The sequence below is a fragment of the Poecilia reticulata genome, chromosome 7, assembly GCF_904066995.2.
Source record: "Poecilia reticulata chromosome 7, P_reticulata-male-v2, whole genome shotgun sequence".
Taxonomy (NCBI): Eukaryota; Metazoa; Chordata; class Actinopteri; order Cyprinodontiformes; family Poeciliidae; genus Poecilia; species Poecilia reticulata.
Window position 1 is genome coordinate 30,745,141 of NC_088836.1, and position 21,634 is coordinate 30,766,774.

The following is a 21,634-nucleotide window of genomic DNA, read 5'->3' on the forward strand; positions in this document are numbered from 1 at the left end:
TGCTAGCAAAGCTAGCTGTACTGAGACACATGTTGCATCTGATGAAAAAAAGTTGTCACTCATGCGCTGAATTATTGTGTGGAGGTGTTGACTGAGGTGTCGCATTTATGGGACAACGCTGTGACCAAAGTCTGCAATATAGTGATATGACATTCAGGAACGATCCGATTCTTCTGGACGGATCTTTACTAAGTCCTAAGGACTGAAGCCTCACTGAGAGCCGTTCTTTGTTCTTGTGTACACTGAGGTAGCTATATATATATATATATATATATATATATATATATATATATATATATATATATATATATATATATATATAGACATTCATTTAATCGCTGAATAAGTAAAAGTTGAACGTATGAACACAGAACATGCTCATTGATTGATTTCGTCTCCTGTCATGGTGGCAAACATCGCAGTGGGAGGGAGGATGAAAACAGTCACTATGCTCATTCTGCTTAGTTACTTGTTGCGCCGTTGGACAGTGTTCATAGTTGAACGTTATTTACCGTTAATTGCGATGTTTCAGTTGTGGTTTCTGACATATGCAATATGGACAACCGCCCAGGGTGTTATTTTTCTAGGAATAGCAGGAGACCTCTGCGGATTGTAGCACAGCGATGAAAGCAAAACAGAATGAAGTGAGTTTTAATTGATACTGGTTAAATTCATTTCAGCTCTTAAGTATTTAATATCTAGGTGTTTTTTATGGGAATGTGGATCTTTCAGATCAATCTGAAAACCAATTTTGATAGGTAAACTTAATGTTATTGTGTCATTTAGCGCGGGGCCCTGGTCTTGGTCTTGGGTCCGGTTGTCTTGACTACAACTCTGCTACATGGCTCCTTGGTTGCATGTCCTCCACCCCGCCCGCACCTTCTTTACATCCCCTTTCAGTTGGATTTCTTTCTAAATAAATGTGACTAATGAAGTTCATGCTATGTTAGGACAGGAGACAAAATGTTTCCATCCCTGAAATTATGATTCATAGAATCACATATCTAAGTCTAAACTGTTACAGAGAATAAACACAATAAGAACATGTTTAATCTGTGGTAGTGTTCATTAAAATGGCACATTTCTGATGTATTAAAATTAAATACGATCGGCACACTTAATGATATTAGCGATTAGGTAATGCATTCAGCGAGTACTTTTACTTTTAATACTTAAGTATTTTTAAAAGCCAGGACTTTTTTACTTTTACGTAAGTAAAATGTTAATGTGGTACTTTGACTTTTACTTAAGTACATTTTTGACTGTGTATTTGTACTTTTACTTAAGTAAATTTTTTGAGTACTTTCTCCACCACTGTAAAATACATACTGCTCTTATTTAATTACAACTTCTGGATACAGAGACCCCAATTAAGATTTTTTGTTGTTGTTGTCAGTTTTTCCACAAATAAATTCCAGGTTTTACTTATTACTACCTGTTTCTAAAGAAGTTACAATCAATATGGAATAGTTCACCGATGGTTTGATCAAATCTAATCAGTTTAGTTGCTGAACTGATCAAAGGTGGACCGAGCCGTTTACTGAAGCTACAAATCGAGTGCCGACTTCGGTGTCATGAAGTCTTCTGGGTGTTTCCATGGTGACATCAGCAGACTGACTCGATCTGACTGACACGTACTGGTTTGTTAAGAAACTGTAGCAGCGAGCGATCCAGGAAAGCTCCCGAACATTTCGGAAGGCAGAGCCCAGTAGGTGTGTTGCCCCAATGTATTTTGTTGGATGGGTGTATTTTAATGCTAGCTGTAAAATCGCCACTGGTTATAGCAGCGGCTTCCTGTTGAAAAATACCGAAGACGTCGAGTTGTGTTGACAGATTTAGCAACCGTTAGCTAGGTAGCTAACTAGCGAGCTAGGCTAGGCTACCGACGTTAGTTAACGCTGACTTTACAACAGCTATTAACCACGTAGCGCTTTTTTTTGTCTGTATTTATAAATAAACTTTTGGGCTACCTTTAAATTTGAACGGCAAAACTGAACTCTAGCGTCTGTTTACACAGCTTTTATTTGCTCGGTGTATTTGTATATGTGCTAGTTAGCCGTTGACATTTGATGTTAACCAGTGGTTTAACGTCTTGTTTAAATTACGCAATTATATTTGTTTTAATGGAGTACCAGTCGGTGATTGATTCTAAATGTAGGCTATTTAAAATAATAGTTGTTTTTATTGAGAAAATATCACTGAGTTTGTATTGTATTATATTGGGTGTTAGATTTGAACTGAAAATTGTTTAAATATCTATACCATTTTAATAATTTAAAACATGTTTGAAATGGTTTAAATATCTAGAACAAGAAATAATTATCCGGAAATCTATTTGCACTCAGACTAGTGTAAAAACTAAAAAGGGAAATCCAACTGTTGTTGACATTATCTGTTGAATTTGATATTTATTAACTCCTATTGTAATAGATATATTAGTAATTGTTTGTGTGTTAACACAATTAATTTTTATTTAGAATAAACAAATTTCAGAAAGCCCCATGATCGAATACATATATACAGATTACCTGTTTGAAAGGTTAAAGCATCAAATTAGCTGATTTCTGTCAAATCAAATTTCCCTTAGTGTAATGTTAATATTAATATTCCAAATGACTGATTTAAATGCAGTTATTGTTTGCTGATATATTTAGTTGCAAGTTCACACTTAGCATGCTAAACAGCTTACATTTTTAAAGATCTCAAAAAAGGTTAAAAGCTCTGAGAAGCAGTGAGGAAAACTTTTATTTATTTTAAGTTATATTTTATTACAACACATCATATTACTCAATTTCTCACAAAGCTAAATTATTTGACAGCCCTGTTATTTATATATCTTTGCTAGAAATGATTTATTTTAAAAGGTGCAAACATGTATGTGCAGTAAAATGAATCGTTAGCAAATCCTTATCCTTAACTATTGTTGAATCTGTGCTCTCTTACACAAACCAGTGTTTTATGACCATACAATAAAGATCAAAGGTCAATAAAATGAAGCGGTAATTTAATTTTGTTTCACAGGAGGCATTGTTGGATCAAAACGCTCTTTAAGATCCTGAATACCCGATACCATCATGAACGTGTTTGACCGCAACATCAATATTGACGCCATCTTCAGGTTCTCCCAAATGTACGTAGGCTTGCTTTCGATTCAGTGTGTGACGCTCAGACGCTTTAACTCGTGTCGCCATCTCTCATGCGTCTTTTGCTGGAATCTTCTCCGCAGATCTCACTCCACCCAGGTGCACCTGAAGAATGTGTACTCCAGCTTGGCTGTCTGTATGTTTGTGGCCGCAGCCGGCTCATATGTTCACGTGGTCACCCGCCTTTTGCAGGTAGGTCAGAATGAAGTGCAACAGGAGTAGGTTGAGCTTTTAAATGGTGAAGTTCAGCAGAAGCAGACAAACTTGAGCTAATTCTGTTGAAATAAAACTTTTCAAAGATTACGAACCAACCGCCACGTCTCTGCCATGGTCTTATGACCAATTACAGTTCATTTGCTTTAAAAAAAACCAACCAACCAACCCAAAACAACAACAACTTCACTCCTTAAAACGACACTGGCAGGGGTGGAATAAGTCAGATTTGAATGAAATACGACTGTGATGAGATGCAGCATTGACAAAATGTTGGTCCTTTGTGATTCAGCAGAAGTTTGGTCTTTCAAAAAAGTGATCTAAAGAGTTTAAAACAAGGTGCTTAGAGAGACATTTATGGGCAGCCAAGGTTCACTGTGATATGTGTGTGGAGAGGCTGGTCTGGACTGATAAGGCAGCTGTACATTTTTCTACGTACACACAGCTGATCTGGATGTTTGATTAAATTTTTTATTTAGTTTTATAAAATCCTGTTTATTTTTGCGTGGTTCTTCATTCTACTAGTTAAATGTGACCGCAATCAGATTTCTGTGTTAACGGGTTACGACCCCAAAAAGAGCAGCGGCAAACTTATTACAGAAATAGAAATGAAATACTCAAACATTTACCCTAAATACTGATTAAATCAAGTTCATTGTTTACGTCCAGATTCTTCTGGTGCAGAATCACGACACATAATCTCATGATGTAAACGTTCAATAACATGCACCATACCGTTCAAACTCTGATATGGGTTGCACATGGAAGCAGTAAGTAATTAATTAATCGCATGATAAAGTAAAGAGTTTGATCATTTCCATTCTGATGTACAGGTCAAACTTTTATTATTATGCCATTATCAACATATTACTTGAAATTGGCCTCAAAACAACAATATTTTAGCTAATCCTAATAATTACTTTTACAATTTATAGTCCAGAAAAATGTATCATGTCAGGTGCTTGGGCAGCCTGCTGTCTGAAGGTAGACTTAGATTGGTTTAAAACGTGACGGTACCGGTTCACAGAACCTTCCCCTGCCAGCTGACGGATCAGCGCCAGAATGAAACACTCAGAGGTCTAATGAAGTCTGTCCCGGCAGCGAAAGACCAGTTTGGGTGTGGATGTTTTACATTCTGTCGCTACGCGGCTTCTTTCCTTTCTTTGTTCCATTTGATGATTTTAACCTTTTAGAGAAAGTGAAAGCAAACGGAAGAGGCCGCATGTTCTGTTCATCAGCTCTTTCATGAGGCTGGTGGCTCTTCTCTTATATTTAATACGTCTTGTTAAAACATGTAAAGATGAATCTTATCTTGTCCAAATTCTTATATCGGATTTAACTTCCATTTCTTTGTGATCTAATCACATAAACTACCCCAGCATGGTTCCAGGCAGCCATCTGCGCAGCCATGCTTTGTGTGGACATTTGTTGAATGTTGTTTTGTGTTCTGGTTGCAAACTGTGCTGGAGATGATGCAGAATATTTTATTGTTCTGCCATCTTCCTTTTACCTGATGAACCTTTTACCTGGATTATTTTTCTGTTAACTTGTCATCAAGTTGTCAGGTTTATTGTTGTTAATGGTTTGCTTGAGACTTTCTGTGTCCAGCGGTCTTATGAACTTTTTTGCTACATTGTTAAACGATTCAGCACAAATGAAAAACTGAGACACAACTTCCTTCTAACCTTCACAATAAGAGCGTTTTGCATGCGCTAAACTTCAAATGTTGCTTTAAAGCTCATTCAAAGCCTTTGAGGTGTACATGTTTTAAAAAATTCTCTTAATATCTCTAAACAGGAAGTTAGTGAATATATGACCTCATACTACATCATTTCATTTCAGTTTCTTCCAGAACACAAACAGTCTTCAGATTTCTATCCTAAAACTCTTTAATAACAATGCAAGCACAGTTTAAAGTTAAAACTGTTTTCAGAGTTGATAAAAGGAACTCAAACACCCATAAAATAAACGTTTGCAATCAAACGCCGTGGCTGTGAGATGACTTTGCTGTGTGCCGTCCCTCCAGGGCGGCGTGTTGTCTGTGATCGGCTCGTTGGCCATGATGTTCTGGCTCGCCATGACACCCCACAACCCTGAGACAGAGAAGAAGAGACTGGGAATCCTTGCTGGATTTGCCTTCCTCACAGGTAAACTGATTTATTTCCAGTCTAAATTTGTACGTTTGGAAGTTGGTCTGTAATCATGCGAAGGTTCATGGCGGTGTTTACGCTCCTCTCTCCCTCTCCAGGCGTCGGCCTTGGCCCCACTCTGGACTTTGTCATCGCGGTCAACCCGAGGTACGTGACAGATTAATGTGTGTTTATTATCTAAACACGCTTTAGCCGTTAGCCTCCAGAGCTTTGGGCAGCTGGATTTACTCCTCGCTCTGGTTGGTTTCCTTCCAGCATCATCATGACGGCCTTCCTGGGAACCTCAGTGATTTTCATCTGCTTCACTCTGAGCGCGCTCTATGCGAAGCGCAGGAGCTACCTGTTCCTGGGAGGTAAGGACCCCTCTGCTGGAAGCCATATTGTTTTGGTTGAATATTATAACCTCACCCTGAATCCACTTCCTGTGCTCTCAGGCACTCTGATGTCCGGCCTCTCCATCCTCTTCCTCATGTCTCTGATGAACATCTTCTTCGGGTCTATGATGTTGTTCAAGGTAAGTCTTGAAACATGCAGACATTTTTCTACCCTAACTTCTTTATTTTCACCCTCTTTGACGGCGGATGTTATTACTGTTCACATTCATGTTTGCATATAAATCCATGTTGAGCATAACTGCTGAATGACTCGTTGTTGAATCTGATAACGTGGAAAACATCCAGACAAAAGAAAACCTTTCTGTCTTTCTTCCCTTTCAATGACTTTCAGTTATTTTTGGAAGCGTAATCATCAGATAATTACAATTAGAGATGCACCAGCTAGGATTACTAAAACAATTTCAAATGGGAGTTTAAAAAAAAAAAAAAAGCCAATATTTCTAAATCTGGACCTTTTAAATGTATTTCTTAAATTGGATTTACAAAATTGACATTTTGCACCTTTTTGTATTTCTGTGTGTTTCAACTGCTTCTAAAAACAGCCAGAGCGTTTAAAAACAAAAAACAACATCCAGTCGAATCTTTGGCAGCAAGTTAATGATTTTTGGTGTCTGGAAAGCAGCAGCAGCTTATTTGAAGTTAAAGTGACAGGAGCCCCTAAACGGCTCCTTCTGACTAAAATCTCTATATCTGACAATGATTTGGTGGAAAAAAATGTAAAGAATGTATTTTGTAGCCCATAGATGTATCCTAATCTTTTAAAAGAAGCAAAGTAGGTCACCTTTAAATAAAAATAAAACACTTTGGTTATTATCTCTGCTGATAAAAACACAGCATTCTGAATCCTGGATGTTTAGACTGCAGACTGTAATTCATTCCACTTTATTTATGGTTTTGTGATTTCACGGTATGTTGCTTCTATCGGTGTCTAATGTATTGATAATTGCTCTGTTTAGTTGAAAATTACAACCACTTTGAGTGCTGTGCACGTATTGCCATGTATGTGGTTTAAAATTTATTTCAAAAGTAGGTTTTCCACAGCATTTTCCTTGTTTTATCTATTTATTTTATTGAACCAGGAAGTTAACAGTGTTGTTGTTCATCACATTGTGTATTTCTGTCCCTGCCAGGTGCACATGTACCTCGGTCTGTTGGTCATGTGTGGCTTCGTCCTCTTTGACACTCAGCTCATCATCGAGAAGGCAGAGAACGGAGACAAGGACTACGTGTGGTGAGTTCTTCTATCTGCTGTCGCCACGCCTCACCTGGACCTCCTAATTTGGTTTTCCTAACCAAATAACATGCAAATGCACGTAGAGTCGCCATCGGCTCCCAGGCAGATGGTCCTAACCTCGTCTGTTCTGCTCTTTAAGGCACTGTGTGGACTTGTTCCTGGATTTCATCACAATCTTCAGAAAGCTGATGATCATCTTGGCCATGAACGATAAGGTACAGAAACTCCAGAAACGTTACTCCATCCTGCATTAGTCACGGGTCGGGTCGCAGAGACGTTCCTGCAGCGTGTCGCCAGTGCTCCTCTGGCTCCCCGCGCCTCCAAACTGAAATAAAATTTGCCAACCGATTGTGAATTATCATTGGAGTTGCTCAGCAGACAGGAAGGAAACGCATTTCACATTCAAAATCAAAAATACTTTCTTGATACCAAAGGGAAATGAAATGTTGTAACTCATTTAAGAGTTATTGTTGGCAGGAAGGATCTCCTGTAGCAGTCTGTATGACAGTGAATTTGAAGAAGCCTCTGGCTGAAGACACTCGTGCAGAAGATGGTCAGGGTTGTCCATAATGTCCTTGATTTTTCTTTTTTACATTTTTATCTTTGAAGAATCCATCGCATCATCATCTGACGAGGTTTCTGTCATTTTCTTCTTGTTTTTCATTTAGCCAACACCAAATGGAGCTTTAAACATACTTTCAGTTTTATTTACTGAGGTTTGCCAACTTCTGCTGCCACTGCACAGAAAAATGAGCTTGTTTTAATCTAAAGGTAGTCATATTTAAAACAAGTTAAACAACTCGCTCATCTTCAGTTGAAATGATGATATAAATGAGGTATTTCAATTAGAAAAACCTGCAAAATTTCTAAATATTTTCAGTTTGTTAAAAAACAAACAGCAAATAAGAGCACTTATTAAGAATCTTAAAAGTTTTTTCCCCTCATGTGGCTGGTTAGGCTTCTTCACAATGTAAAGACCGAGGCAAATGTTTTATATTTGTAGAGAAAGAGAGGAAGTGCAGAGATTTCACAACCTGCCTCTGATGTGTAGAGAAGATGATGGGGCCGCAGATAAACATTAACAGGTATGGCTGCAACGTCCTGAGCTGTTGCTAGGACTTGATGACTCGTTAATATGAGAGGTCAGAGGTCGCTGGGTGGCTCGCCGTGTGCAGAGGCGGTACTCCTGAGTTCGAATCCTGGTCTCAGATCAATGGCTGCGTCTCTTCCCTTCTCTCTTTTCCAGATTTCCTGTCATTTTACTGTTCAATACAGGCCACCAGAGCCTAAAAATGTAATAAAAAAAATTATGTTTAACAGCTGCTGTCTAAACTGAGCAGTTCCACTTTGCATCAATACGACTTAACTTTTTACAGGCTAAATATCACAAGAGTTGTAAATAGTTATGCTCCAATGGGCGCATCCCAAATATAGCATAATCTGATGTCCTTTAAAGTATTATTAGACTAGAAATGATATTTATTGTCCTTCAGTGGGGAAATTCAGGTGTAACAGCAGCAAATGGGCAGGGAATTTAAATCATTTCCTCACAGCTCCAAGTTTCCAAGCCGCCCTCCTCTGTGATTCCCCCACTCAGCTCCTTCAGACTAGCCTGTAGCAATTAGCAAACACCTGGTGGAACCGTGTGTCTGCTGGGCTCATTATGGGAGCTGCATCTCAGAGTAACGGTGACAAAAACATTGTTAAAGCGTTCATAGAGGAGCCTGTTGTGATGACTTCCTGCAGGCGGAGTTTCAGAAAGAGCAGGAGCTTTTAAAGAGGCAGAGGCCCAATTCCAAGGCCTGGACAATACAGAATGTAGATTTAAAACAAAAACAGAATGATATAATGTTGAGTGAGAGTAAATATACAGTGTAAGAAAATGCTGTGCAGTTATTAAAAATCCAGCAGTTTCTCCCTGAAGGAGCTATCAGAAGGGATTTTTGCAGCTGGTTTAAGATGCTCCTCTTTCCTCTCAGCTGCCGGTTTAAATGTAAAGGAGGTAAGAATTACAGTCTGTACAGTGAGGCTTTGGAAACCGTTGTTAGATACACTCTGATCCAAAGAAATATGAAACTGATGGCCAACGATGGGTGATAAAAATAAAAATGTGATTTTGTCATAAAACAAGACTATTTACAAGAAGTGAAAAAAACTGCAAATGACAGCAGGAATGTAGCAACTTGTTGAATTTCGCGTTGACAGTTTCCAGAAGGACAGAGGTTGAAAACTGAAAAGGCTAAAATGTAGCAACTGCAACTTTCTGTTATCTTCTAAAAGCTCGAGCTTTCTCGGCCTGAAAAATGAATTCTCCCTTTTAAATTCTCTCATTTCTGCTTCCTCCAAATTTTTAAACACCTCACGTCTACTGAAAATGATTAACTTCTAGTTTTCTTCACTCTGTAGCCGCCTCCACGCTGAAGAGTGTTGTCAGAAAGCATGTACCCATGGTTTTTGTTTTCAGCCAGTTGATCACCGGTCAGGGTGGATTCCTGTCTCCAGCTGCTTTCTTCTTCTCTGGTTACAATCCAGCCTGGTTTATGGGGCCAACAACAATTTTATAAACCACAGAAAACTTTCAGCTGAACTTTAATAAAACTCTCATATTGGACATTTCTCTTTGGTTTCTTTTAAGTACATTTTGATGAGAACTCTTGAAAAAGATTTATAAACGCAGTTTAGTCTTTGGGCTGTAGGCTAATGGAAGAAAAAAAGAAAATTAAGTCATAACAGGTCAAGATGAGTCACAATAATACAAGATGAAAGTCATGTTATGAGAATAAAGTCGTAATAATACGTGAATAGAGTCAGTATTACAAGAGCAGTCATACGATACGTCATACAACAAAAAGTCCTAATATTATGAGAATAGTTGTAATATTACATGAAAAGTTAAATTAGAATAGTCATATTACCAGAATAAATTCATAATAAGAGAATTAAGTCATAGTTATAATAATGAAAATAGTTATAATAATAAATAGTATCGGGAAAAAGTCATGAGAAATCGTAACAATGAGAGAATAAAGTCGGAATAATGAGAATATTTGTACGACAAACCGTCATGAGAATAAATTCAGAATATTTTCAGAGAAACTTCTGCGTCGGTGTCTTATTACCAGAAGAAAATTGTAATCTTAGGAGAATAATTTAGAAGTTTTATGAAAAAGTAAAAGTGAGGAATGTTGAGCGTCTTGTGAAGTTATACTTTGGCATCAGCAGGACTTTGAAACTGTTGTGAAAATGACACATTTGATTTTGAAGAATGAATCTAATGGATTAAACTTATCAAAACCTTGTGCTCATTATCGCAGCTTCTTTTTTTTTTAAAGTAATTTTACAACTTCCCTCTGGTGTTGCGTCATTATTCTGCTAATATTAACTGATAATTTTATGACGACTTGTAATTTCATCAACAAAAAATTTGTCTGACCCTCATCTTCTGTAGTTATACTAATGTATTTTTTTTGTTTATTTTTTTAGGAGAAGAAGAAAGAAAAGAAGTAAAACCTGATGGAACCGGTGGTCAAATATTAAAATCAGAAAAGGCACAATTTGCGATGCACTTGGTGCTTTTTTTTTTTTTTTTACTTTCTCCTTTTCTCAATCTAACTCTTATGTGGTCTTATGTTTTTGTTTTTTTGATTGACTTATTTTTGAAACTTACAAGGGTTGAATGTAAGTTTGTGGTACCGTGATGGCTGTGGAGAACACAACACTGCAGTGACCAGGCTCGGCCTGTAGAGGGGGGTGTTGCCTAACGCATTCTGAGCAGCGCTTGAAGTTTCTATTACTGTTATTTAGTGCCATAAATTAAGACTATAGACTCACTTTTAAGACTCATGTAAGATTCAGAAGCTGAATACTGTTTAATTTCTGTTTGATTGCTTATTTATAGTTTTCCTCAGTTCACGGTGGTGAAATGTAAGTTTAGTGACCCATGATTTAGAGAAAATAACCTTTTTTTTAGGCTTTTTTTTCCTTTCTGTTTTTCCCTGTTTTGTGTAAGAAATAACAGAACCTGTCAGAAAAAACTAATCCCATTAAACCCCTCCAGACTGACTAAAAGCCACTGGACAGACTGGTTTGTAAATTTAGACATGCTGGGGAAGGAGACTGTCCCATTTGTCCTTTTTCTCTTTTATTTTCCCCCCAGCTCATTTAACAGCGACAGGTCTTTCATCTGGAACCCGCCTCTTGTAAATTTCCCTAAAATCTGCTGTTGAACCTTTATTCTGCCAAATAACGATGTTAACCAGGCAATTTGGCAGCAGTGCAAAATTATTTTTTTCTTTAAGTGTAAACTGTGAACAATTTTTGTTGATGTATAACAAAAACTAATTTGATACATTTGCTCAATAAATGTGTTGAACAGATTAACACTTCCTGTTTTTCCTGAATTATTTTATCTAAATGTTAAGATTTGTGTGAAACTCTGAACCAGACGAGAAACTGAGTGAGAGGTCAAAGGTTCTTGAGCAAACAGAAAACAAATGTTTGCAGAATGTGAAGTAAACTCAGTTTTCCGGTTGAAAAACTGAACATTTATAACAGAATAAATGTTCTTGTTTGCGGGTTTCCTCACAAACTGGGTTGCGGTCTAGAAAAACTAAACTATCGTTACAAAGTGAACTGGAAATAGTTTGGCGCTGACGGGTTAAAGGTCGTTGGTCGGCGGCCATTACTGCTACAATTACCCACACAAATGATAAATTCAGAATAAGTTTGTTAAAATTCTTCCTCCGCAGAAAAATCTGGATCACAATCAGATGAAATATTCAGCTGTAATCCAATCTGCAAACTACACGAGAATTAAAATTTTAAATATTTAAAACAATTTCATGGAGTTCAAATTTTCCAAGTTGATTCATCTAAAAGAGCAGCATAAACTATAGTCATAATTAAATGTAGAATATACTATGAAATAAATGAACAAATACATGTCACATTTTAAATAATGAAACAATTAAAATATGTATTCAAAATATGTAATTACGCATTTTATGGGAACAAACGGATAGATGGACAGATGTAAACTGGCACAGAGGATGAAGTCTGGAAACAAATTTATATTTTTTGTTCTGCATTTGAGAACATTGAAAATAAAGCTAACTATCTGATTGGATGCCTTTCCAGCTTGAATCTGAATCTGGCACTTTGGGGGAAAATAAAAACACTTGAAGCAAACTTAAATCAAAACACTTTTATTTAGAAAGTTGAAAAACGGCAGTAAGGATTTTCTATTTGCTAAGAAACCAACGGCGGAGATGGAGAAACAAAAGATCAGAGCTGAATCTACTCGGCGAAATTGACTGCAGATTTCACGTAAAGATGATTTCAAATAAATAAATAATAAAAAATACATTTTCATCAGATGATGTAGCCTTTTTTATCTCGTCTGTTATTATTGCTGGCATATATTACCTTTAAAATGCATTATGATTCAGAAACAGACAAGTCCCTGGCTGTGGAAACAAATACCAACGTGATCAATAAAATTATTTTTTACATTAAAACATGATGCATGAGAAGCAACCAGAGAACACAGACATGAACATTCTTTGTTTTTGTTTTTTTAATTATTATTTTTCTTATTTTCTAGACGCTCCAAGTTTTGTTTTTAATCTTTTCTCAACACTCTACGGTGAAATGATGTCAAGAAGAAGAACAGTATTTCACGATGAATGCAGAGTTTTCTACCAGAATGAGAACGAAAAAACAAAACGGTTCTGAGCGACTAGCAGGAGTACGGAAGAAGATTAGGGCCGAAAAGTTAAAATTCAGACTTTTCTCAGAATTCAAGGATTCTGAAAAAAGTCAGAATGTTGAGCTTAAAAGTCAGAATCCTAAGACAAAAAAAAACTGAATTCTAGACTTTCACAGAATTCTCTAAAGATAAAGTTCTAGAATTGAAGATTAAAGTTAAAATTCGGAGGAAAAAAAGTCAGAATTCTAGAATTCTGAGAAAAAAATAATTATTTTTTTTCACAGTGGCCCTTATCCTCTTCCGTACAAGAGTGACAACCTCTTGTGCTGATCTTTAGCTTGGCCATGCGGGTTTTTTTTTGTTTTTTTAAGTCTTGTATACATCAGTTCAAGAGAAGTGTCCACAGTTCAGTCTGATTGTGAAAAAGTGAGCAACCTAAATTATTTTGGCTTCACGTGTTTTGGAAATCCTGAGGAGATCGATCCGTCTTTTCCAGTTGCAACAGCTGACAGACGACAGCAAAAGCACGATTTTTTTCTTCTTTAAGGTGAGCAGCATCAGTACGGCGGCGTGTCAAGGCCAGAGTAGAGAGAAAACAAAAAAAGGAGGAGTACATTTCAGCCAAAAACTTTGTTGGACAAAACAGAGAAATTTTTAGATTAATCTCAGAAGATTTCTAGAAAATAATTTGGACATTTGAGAACATTTTCAAGTTTGTTTGTTTTTTTTATTTTGAGATTTTCTAGAAAATTTCTGAGATAAATCTGAAAATTTCTTTTATCCTAGCATTTTTTTAATTTTTATTTTTAAACTCAACATTTAAAATTTGACAAACTTTCAACTTTTGAAAAAAGTTTTTTTTTCTAGCAAATGTTTGACTCTTCAAATTTAAAAATGTTTTAGTTTCCAAGTTTATTCTAGAATATTTCTGAGAACCAATTTTATTTTATTTTTCCTAGAAAATTTTTGACTCTTCAAACTCAGAAGTTCTAAGTTTATTCTAGACAATTTCTGAGATTAATCTCAAAATTTCGGAGTTTTTTTTTTTGGTGGAAATGAACTTGTCCTTTTATCTTCTCCATCTACGATGGCCCCAATACGCCGTTGTATCATCAGAGTGAACAGATGGGGCCTCTGCCCCCCGCCGGCCCCCTCTGCCATCACCCTTGGCTGCCGCAGGATGACAGACTGTCGTACAGCGAGTCGCTCAGAGACTCGGGCGTTTCCAGGACCTGGGGGCGACTCGGGGAGAGCGCCTCCTCTGGCCGCTCCCTGAGCAGCTCAAGCCCCGCCTCCCGGCTCATCTCGGGGACGCTGGGCGCGCGCGTCTTCCCCCTCCGGCTCAACCCGGACTGGGCCGGGACGGGCAGGCTGCCCGGGTCCACCACTCGACTGGAGGACGGGCCGCCGGCTTTCACGTTCTGAAAGTAAACACTTTATGGTCAGCTTGTGTAACAGCATCAGGTGCAGAAGACAAAAGTGGATTGCAGCTGTGAATTTTTAATATTGAAGTTATTAATATTTCAGAAGGGAAGAATGTGGTTCTGTGTTTTAGCGTTACATAGATTATTCACACAGCGGCAAAACGCGACACAAAGCTGCTGTTTTCTGTTTAAGACTTAATCAAATTAATATTAATACTTCCGTTAGAGGCTGTAGAATAATTGTTGTGAGGTGTTAGAACTGTGTTTTACTCTTTAAATACAATAAATGCATAAAAATAATTTGCTAAACAAATACAATAATAAAGTTTGATTATAAGTTTGTCTTGATATGTTTTAGGATTTATACAGGAAAGATTCTGCTGCTTTGATTTTGATTAAACTTTATGTATAATAAAGTGAAAGTGTAATAAACCTTTTTGCTCTATATTTTGTGTTGTTGCCATTGACAGTAATTTAAATATTATCTATTTCTGTACTTGTTTGTTCTTGTATTTTTGACTTGTGTAGGGAAAATAAATAAAGATATGAAAAATATTGAAATAAAACATTATTAGTTTCAGTGGCAGATTTTTTCCACTCATAATTCAATCTTTCCATATTATAAATTAAATGTCTCTCAGTTTAACTACTACTTTTCCATCAACAGCTGCGCTACCATCAGCTGTATCAAAATTAGCACAATTAAATGGAAACATATTTTTTATCACCAACATTAGTGGAACATCAATAAAGTTTTGTGCTCATTTGTGATGGAAAAGCAGCTAAAATGAAAGAATCATTGACTTAAAACAAACTCCTGAAAAGTTACTTATCAGTTAGTTTCTCTTACTTCTAGTCTGCTAAGATATTTGGACTAGAAACGATCAAAAGTAGAAATGGTAAGATTTTGTGTTTTTGCAGTGCAATATGGACATTTTGATTTTAATAAGAAAAACAGACTTAAAATAAAAGCCTTTCCATGATGCTCTGATTTATTGAGACACACTTGTAAGTTTTGCAGATTTATTTAAACTTTTTTTTGTTCCATGAAGCATAGCTCACCCCTCTGAACGGGGATCCAAACGTTACTGCGTCTTCCTCTTCCTCCTCTTCCTCCACGGCCAGGTAAACCTCTGCAGGTCCGGCTGGAGTCTTCAGATTGGGGAACGTCCAGGTCTTGGAGCGAGGAGAGAACACGTTTGCTCCGTGTGCCTCTTTATCTGCAGATGGAAAATGAGACGAATGAAAACCTTAAAAACTTCTGATGTGGTCAGAGTCCAAACGTTTTGCACCAAGAGCCAAAATCCTACAGGTTGAAAGTCTTCAGGAGGGAAAACATCACTTTTTTCCCCTTCAATCAAAAACACAAAACTAATGTTATTGTGAATTATTTCTCTTTTACCTGCACAAAAACAGATTAATCAAGTAAAAGTTTTGATAAAATCGACATTACATTGCAAAAACACTAAATCTTACCAAGTATTTTTAGTCCAGTTTCTAGTGCAAATATCTTAGTGCACTTGAAATGTGACAAAACTAACTTACAAATACCTTTTCATAAGCTTGTTTTAAGTCAATATTTCCTTAATATTCATAAAACAGTGTTAGTTTCACTGGCAGATTATTTTACTTAGAAAGTGGGGAAAATAAATGAAATAATAATGATAACTTTTCATGGAGATCTCATCTTAAAACATTCTTGACCTGCAGTCAGGGGCCACACAAAATTATTCCGAGGCCCACAAATAGCCCCCGAGCCACACTTTGAACATCCCTGAGCTAAGATGAAGATTTGTTTTTTTCGCCACCTTCACGTACGACTCCGGCGGAGCTCCTCCCCTCCAGCATGGAGCAGTACTGGATGGTGGGAATCAGCTGCTTGTGCGACGTGAAGCATTCCTCCTGCGACGTCAGCTCCCGGTCCAGGGTTCGGGCCCGCCGCCCGGATCGACCCGGGGACCCGGCGGAGTGATGCTCGGCCCCCGCCCGCCCCTTGGACGGGCCCCGACCCGCGGCTCCGCTGCTGCAGTCGGGAAGAGGGAACGTACCGATGCCGCTGTCCAGGGTGTAGGTGGAAGCACCGGAACCTGAGGAGCAGAGAGGAATGCTTCAGGATCACACGTCAGCACTAGAAAGTGTTGAAATTCCCCTCTTGGATCTGCAAACCAACCATTAATTTAGAAGTATTATGCAAAATTCAAATTTTTTTTACATTTTTATACTTTTACTTGGGATTCTACAGCTTCTAAAAAAACTCAAGATATTAAAATTAAGCAGTAAATTTATTTTTTTTGGTGTCTGGAAAATGAGTCGTTTCTAAAACCTCCTGAATATCAGCAGGCACTGACCCTTCACCCCAGCTAAAGCCAGCCTGTTGCCTAGCAACCCAACCTGAGCTCCAGCCCATTTGGTCAGCCGGTTTTAAACCAGACAGTGAAGTCAGACCTCAATAGAAGCTTTTCTCTCATTAAAACAACTTTTTCCCTGTATTTTAAGACGTTTTTTGGCTGAGATGGCCTCTTCATTCTGCTGGTATTGTGACTTTATTGCCCTAATGCTGTCGTGCAACACACACAAGGAATGATTGAAATAAAAGCCACTTTTTGAAATCCTTTGAGAGTTGTACGACGAGCTTTAATAATGTTTGTTATATTACCAGATTATTAGCAAATTACTAGCAGAAAGCAGATTAGATTTTTTTCCAGAATTAACATCTTAAAATTGAAAGAAAAAAGTTTAAATGGGGAAAAAATGCTTTGTATTCAGGGTCTGACGTGTCCAGTTCGGTTTGTGTGATTCTTTCTTTGAAATAGACACATTGCTTCCACGGCCATTTTGAAATCCTGCTGCTGAGAATAATTTGATGCTAATGAGCTAAGAAGACGAAGTGAAATCATCACAGACGTCAGAAACATTTGAAAAAACACCTTGAAACTCCTGCAGATGTCTCTTACCTGCAAAGTGCTGAGAGTGAACTGGATCTGCGAGGTTTTCGTCTGATGTGATTTTGCTGATTCTGTCTGATCCCTGCATGAGAAAAACAAGAACCGAGAAGGCAGTGAACGCCTGAGAGACAAACCGCACGAATCTAAGGCCAAATATGGACTTTAAAGCTGAAACAGGTTTTCTTTTTGATAATGTGATCAAAGTTCTGGATGCTTATTTTTACCAAGCGTCAGTCTAAGCTAAAAATGAAGAATAAAAGAACCTTCTCCATGTCGTCATGACTGGTGGTGTGACTGATGACGCCGGTCTGCTGAGTGAACACCGGCTTGGAGGTCTTGCAGTCGAACGAGAGGCGGCGCTGCGGCAGACTGATCACTTCCTTCCCATCCACTCTACATTCATCAACCACAGAATGAAGTTAACAGACCTTTTTAGAGGCCACACGTATATTTCTCTGAAACCTGCAGTTAAGATAAAAGGCAGCAAAACACTTTATGGTCTACCTCAGGGATTCGCAGAAGGAGGAAGACCTCAGTAATTATTACAGTTTCCATACATTAGGATCCCGAATAGCGTTGGAGAACTTTATTGTTAATAGATTTTGGTTATTTGCTTTTAATCAGCCGTCAAATTGAAGACGTAGATACTCGTTATTTTAAAGACTGGACCCAGTTTTAAACTCATGTTGGGTCATTATGATGGACCACAGACCGGCATCGTCTCCAGTGTGAATAACTGCAGCCTTCTATGTAAATAACTGCCTAATGCAAATGTGATGGTGGATTAAAATATGATTCACGTGAACCGCTGTGAAATGTCTGCTCTTTGAAACGGCAGGAACCTGATGGAGCTGCATGAAACCTGGGCTAGGAGCCGTACAGAGATGCAACCGGAACCAGACTTTTACATGCACCAAATAAAAAGAACATCTTTGTTCTCTTTGTGAAGTTAAATCTGACCAAACCCGTCTTGTTTTAGGTTCGTTAGAATTACTCAAATTATTTCTATTTGCAAAATGCCAGAAAACTAGTTGAGACCAATTTTTAGAGATTTTTTTGTAACTTTACTTGAATTCAAAAGTTTTACATACATTTGTTTGGTATCAAGGATAACGGTCTTTCAGACTGTGTGACTTAGGTTAACGCTCTCTACAAAATGTCCTTGCAAAGTTTTCTGGCATTTAGGAAATAGAAATAATTTGGGTAATTCTTACGGACCTAAAACAAGAGTATATAACTTCAGACAGTGAGAAAAAAAATGAGTATATGTCTTTTTATTCAGTGAATGTAAATATCTGGTTAAAGCTGTGCGAGTCTAGAGGTGACCACAACATAAAGGCTGGAGGTGGTGGACTTTGGAAAGTCGTTTAATTCTCAGTGAGACGACGACAAAGTGCTTCCCCCAGACTGCTGGGCCTCGTTTCTGAGGTCATGTTCCGAAGCCTCACCTGTTGAGCAGCTGTTGCATGAAGTTGTCAGAGCGCCCCCCTCTGTACATCACAGCCAGCTGTCCCTGAGCTTGGTCCATCACCACCTCACAGGAGTGGCCCCTGCCGGACCTCTCCACGTAGGCCCTCTCCTCCTCCAGGGCCCTCCTCAGGCCCTCAGCCTTCTCCATCAGAGTCGAGATGTTCAATCCTTCCACGCCTTCTTTGCATCTACTGGCCATTTTGGAGTCCCTGCCCACTGAGGGGATGTTTATCTTCCACTCCTTCTTCTCGTCTTTTGCCTTGGTGGCGTCCGTTTTGCGGCTCAGCGCGGGCAGCTTGCTCTTCTTCAGGCCGAACCAGCTGGCGATGCCGTTTGAGGCTTTCTGCTTGACTTCACTGCTCTGGCCCCCGCGGTCCTGCTCCTGAAGCTTTAGGACGTTCTCCTCGATCCCCTTCATCACTTTTTGCTCAATAGCAGATTGTGGAGTGGGAGCCGGCTGCTGTAACGGCTTCTCCGCCTCAGTCGGGGGTCTGGGAGGAGGAGGGGGGAGGCTGTCGCCATACATTGGATTCTTCTTTCCTTTCCCGCTGATTTTTGTCCTCTCCTCTGACTTCGATGAGTAACGCGGCGTTTCCGAAGGCTTCCCGGTCCGGTGGACAGATACGCCTTGGCAAGGTTTGGAAGGCGACTTCGGGGGAATTTTGTTAGGACTGTTGCTACTCTGGGGGCCACTTTTGACATTGTAAGCCAGATTCAGGGAACCGGGACACTTGATGTTGTTGCGTAGAACCTGGGGAGCATCTGTGTTGGGGGACGGTAACCCAATTTTGCTCTTGGAGCCCTCAGGTTTGGGCACACACAGTTCTTGTTTACCTGATTGAGATTTCCCGGTCTGTTCGTACATCTGAGATGGACCCGGATACTTCAGACCAACACTGCTACTTTTAGGTTTACTATCTAAAGAGTCTTGGTACTTTGAATGCCTCTGCTCCTCTTTATGGACCTCTGAGGATCTCTCTGCCATCTTGCTCCTCTCCTCTCCAGGCGCGCCCTCAGTCACTGCGTCAACAGGCCTGATTTGTAAATCCTCAGAACTCCTTAGCTTGCCCAACGCCGCCAGTCTGTCTTTGAAAGCGTGGTGACTGGAGTCAGCCTGGGATCTACCCGCCCCAGAGCTCGGCCTCTTGGGGATGGATGAGGAGTCGCTTCTTCGGGTCGGAGGCGGCGGAGGCTGAGAGACTTCCCTTACGTTCATCTCATGCTTGTCTCTTGTTCTTGGGTAGCTTGCTTGGCTCTGAGCTTTGTTGAGGGCGGCTGTGTTGGGTAAACTGTGATGGTTGACCCACACTGGACTGTCTGAATCCTCCTCGTCATCAGACGTCGACTCCGACGTAGACGAAGATGACTGCTTTCGCTGAGGAGAAGGATTCAGGACACTTTCTGGTAAAGACTTAACAAGCTTCCTCTCACCACCGTTTGCCTTTGCTTGAGATGGAATAGTGCTTCTTTTCTCAAGACCCTGGGTTGGCTCTTTTTCTCTGGTGGTGGACATTTCCAAGACATTTTCATAATGGGGGACCTTTTGGGAAGCTCTGGGTGAACCCATGGATGCAGCAGATGGATTTCCCAACTTTGAGCTGTCACTGGTTTTTGGTGCAGAGAGACTGCTGTAGCTTATTTCCTTAGGAGGCAGAGAGCAGACACCTTCAGGCTGTGGAGGGGAGGTCGGTGCCGAGTGCGTAGCAGGGTAGGACTCGGACCTGGACGGTGGGGGAGGGGGCTGCTTGCACCTCTCCGTGGTGGTGGCTCTGCGGGAAGGAACCGGAGAGTGGTACACCTCGTAGTTGTTGGTGCGACATGGGATTCTGGAGTTGCGTGTGAGCTGCGGGCTCAGGCGAACTGCCGTGGTTGGTGGCTGGGCCTTGTCCCCTATTGACGGGATCTTCAGGAACTTGAGCAGCTTGGACGGGGAGTTGATGGCCGCAGCTTTGACATCATTGAGGCAAGAAGGGCTCGGACTGACGGATGCACCGGCTCGGACCGAGGAAGCTTCCTGGTCTGTGAGGTCTCTCTCGGGGATAGTGGAGGGGTCATTCAGCGCGGTGCTGGACGAATGCCCCAAGCCGTTGTGAATGCCGCTGCTTGTATCCGCATCACAGTGAGGGATCTGTACGCTCTCCTCTACAGAACTGGGCAGATTGGAGGTGCCACAGAAACCAGTCAGCTCCTCAGAAACACCACTTTCAGAGCTGTCCTGTTCCACTCTGGCCACCTCCACAGCCTGAGCTGTCTCTATGGCTGAGTGGGCCGAGGTGCCTACTGGCTGCTGGTGGACCTTGTTGACGGTACATTGCTTGGACTCTCCTGCTCGGGCCTTACTGTGACATTCGCTCGTTGTGGCTGCAGGAGCATGACTCTGGGCGGAGGAGCTGGCTTTTGATGGACTACAGACATGGTTGCATGGCTTCGGAGCGCTGTCCGGACTCCTTTTGCAGTGTAAACAGCAGGTGCTCGCTCCCTCACACTTCACCGCGCCGTCGCCGTTGACGTGCTGGTGTGCGTCAGCGTCGCTGCAGGAGCAGTGACAGTGTGTGTGGTGGGACTTGCACTGGACCGGGTGGGAGTCTGCGGTGGCAAGAACAGCCTCTGTTGACATCAGCACCTGGCTGTAGTCGCAGAAAGACAAGCTCGTGGTGGACGGGTGGAACTTCAGGGGGTCCGTCTCCTCCATTTTGCGCAGGACTTCCAGGATGTGCGCCTTCTTCTTGAAGAATGGAGACAGGGCCTCCATGGAGGCGGCGGGGCCGCGGGGGCCCGGGGAGGCATGTTGTGTGCGGAAGCCATTTCCCTTTTGAAAGAAGGAGATTAAGATCAAAAGTGTATTCAGTGTGGACACCTAAACAAATTGAACAATTCAGTTCATGAAGACCTTTGACTGCATGCGTACAGGAAATGACTGAGAACGAGATTAGCAGCCTCAGCTGAAAACAGA

The 21,634-nt window shown here is 40.2% G+C and overlaps 2 protein-coding genes across 7 annotated transcripts in view; one reads left to right on the top strand and one right to left on the bottom strand.

The window, feature by feature from the left end:
* Nucleotides 1-1,576: 1,576 nt before the first annotated feature.
* tmbim6 (transmembrane BAX inhibitor motif containing 6) lies at nt 1,577-11,515 on the top strand. Of its 2 annotated transcripts, none has more exons than XM_008414647.3 (10): nt 1,577-1,712; nt 3,022-3,130; nt 3,227-3,335; nt 5,383-5,503; nt 5,605-5,653; nt 5,762-5,859; nt 5,941-6,020; nt 7,032-7,132; nt 7,275-7,350; nt 10,619-11,515. In XM_008414647.3, exons 2-10 carry the CDS (start codon nt 3,075-3,077, stop codon nt 10,640-10,642), a joined length of 714 nt encoding a protein of 237 aa, XP_008412869.1. In that variant the 5' UTR covers nt 1,577-1,712; nt 3,022-3,074; the 3' UTR covers nt 10,643-11,515. The 2 variants fall into 2 exon arrangements, with proteins under 2 accessions (XP_008412869.1, XP_081465427.1); XM_081609301.1 differs by having other exon boundaries at nt 1,604-1,708.
* Nucleotides 11,516-12,323: 808 nt separating this feature from the next.
* nckap5l (NCK-associated protein 5-like) overlaps nt 12,324-21,634 on the bottom strand; it is a 49,426-nt gene continuing 40,115 nt past the window's right edge. For all 5 annotated transcript variants that reach the window (XM_081609302.1, XM_008414653.3, XM_008414654.3 and 2 more), the window contains 6 exons: nt 18,660-21,490; nt 17,475-17,604; nt 17,221-17,293; nt 16,075-16,353; nt 15,329-15,486; nt 12,324-14,263 (listed from right to left, as the gene is read on the bottom strand). In XM_081609302.1, coding sequence (XP_081465428.1) covers nt 14,003-14,263; nt 15,329-15,486; nt 16,075-16,353; nt 17,221-17,293; nt 17,475-17,604; nt 18,660-21,490 — 3,732 coding nt within the window. In that variant the 3' untranslated portion in view covers nt 12,324-14,002. The remainder of the gene's footprint in view (nt 14,264-15,328; nt 15,487-16,074; nt 16,354-17,220; nt 17,294-17,474; nt 17,605-18,659; nt 21,491-21,634) is intronic.

What these genes read in the sequence shown, in the direction of transcription:
- tmbim6 (XM_008414647.3), top strand. Translation starts at nt 3,075, where the DNA reads ATGAACGTGTTTGACCGCAACATCAATATTGACGCCATCTTCAGGTTC. An exon ending in TGGATTTGCCTTCCTCACAG is followed by an intron (nt 5,504 to 5,604) that starts GTAAACTGATTT and finishes CTCCCTCTCCAG; the next exon opens with GCGTCGGCCTTGGCCCCACT. An exon ending in TCTTGGCCATGAACGATAAG is followed by an intron (nt 7,351 to 10,618) that starts GTACAGAAACTC and finishes TTATTTTTTTAG; the next exon opens with GAGAAGAAGAAAGAAAAGAA.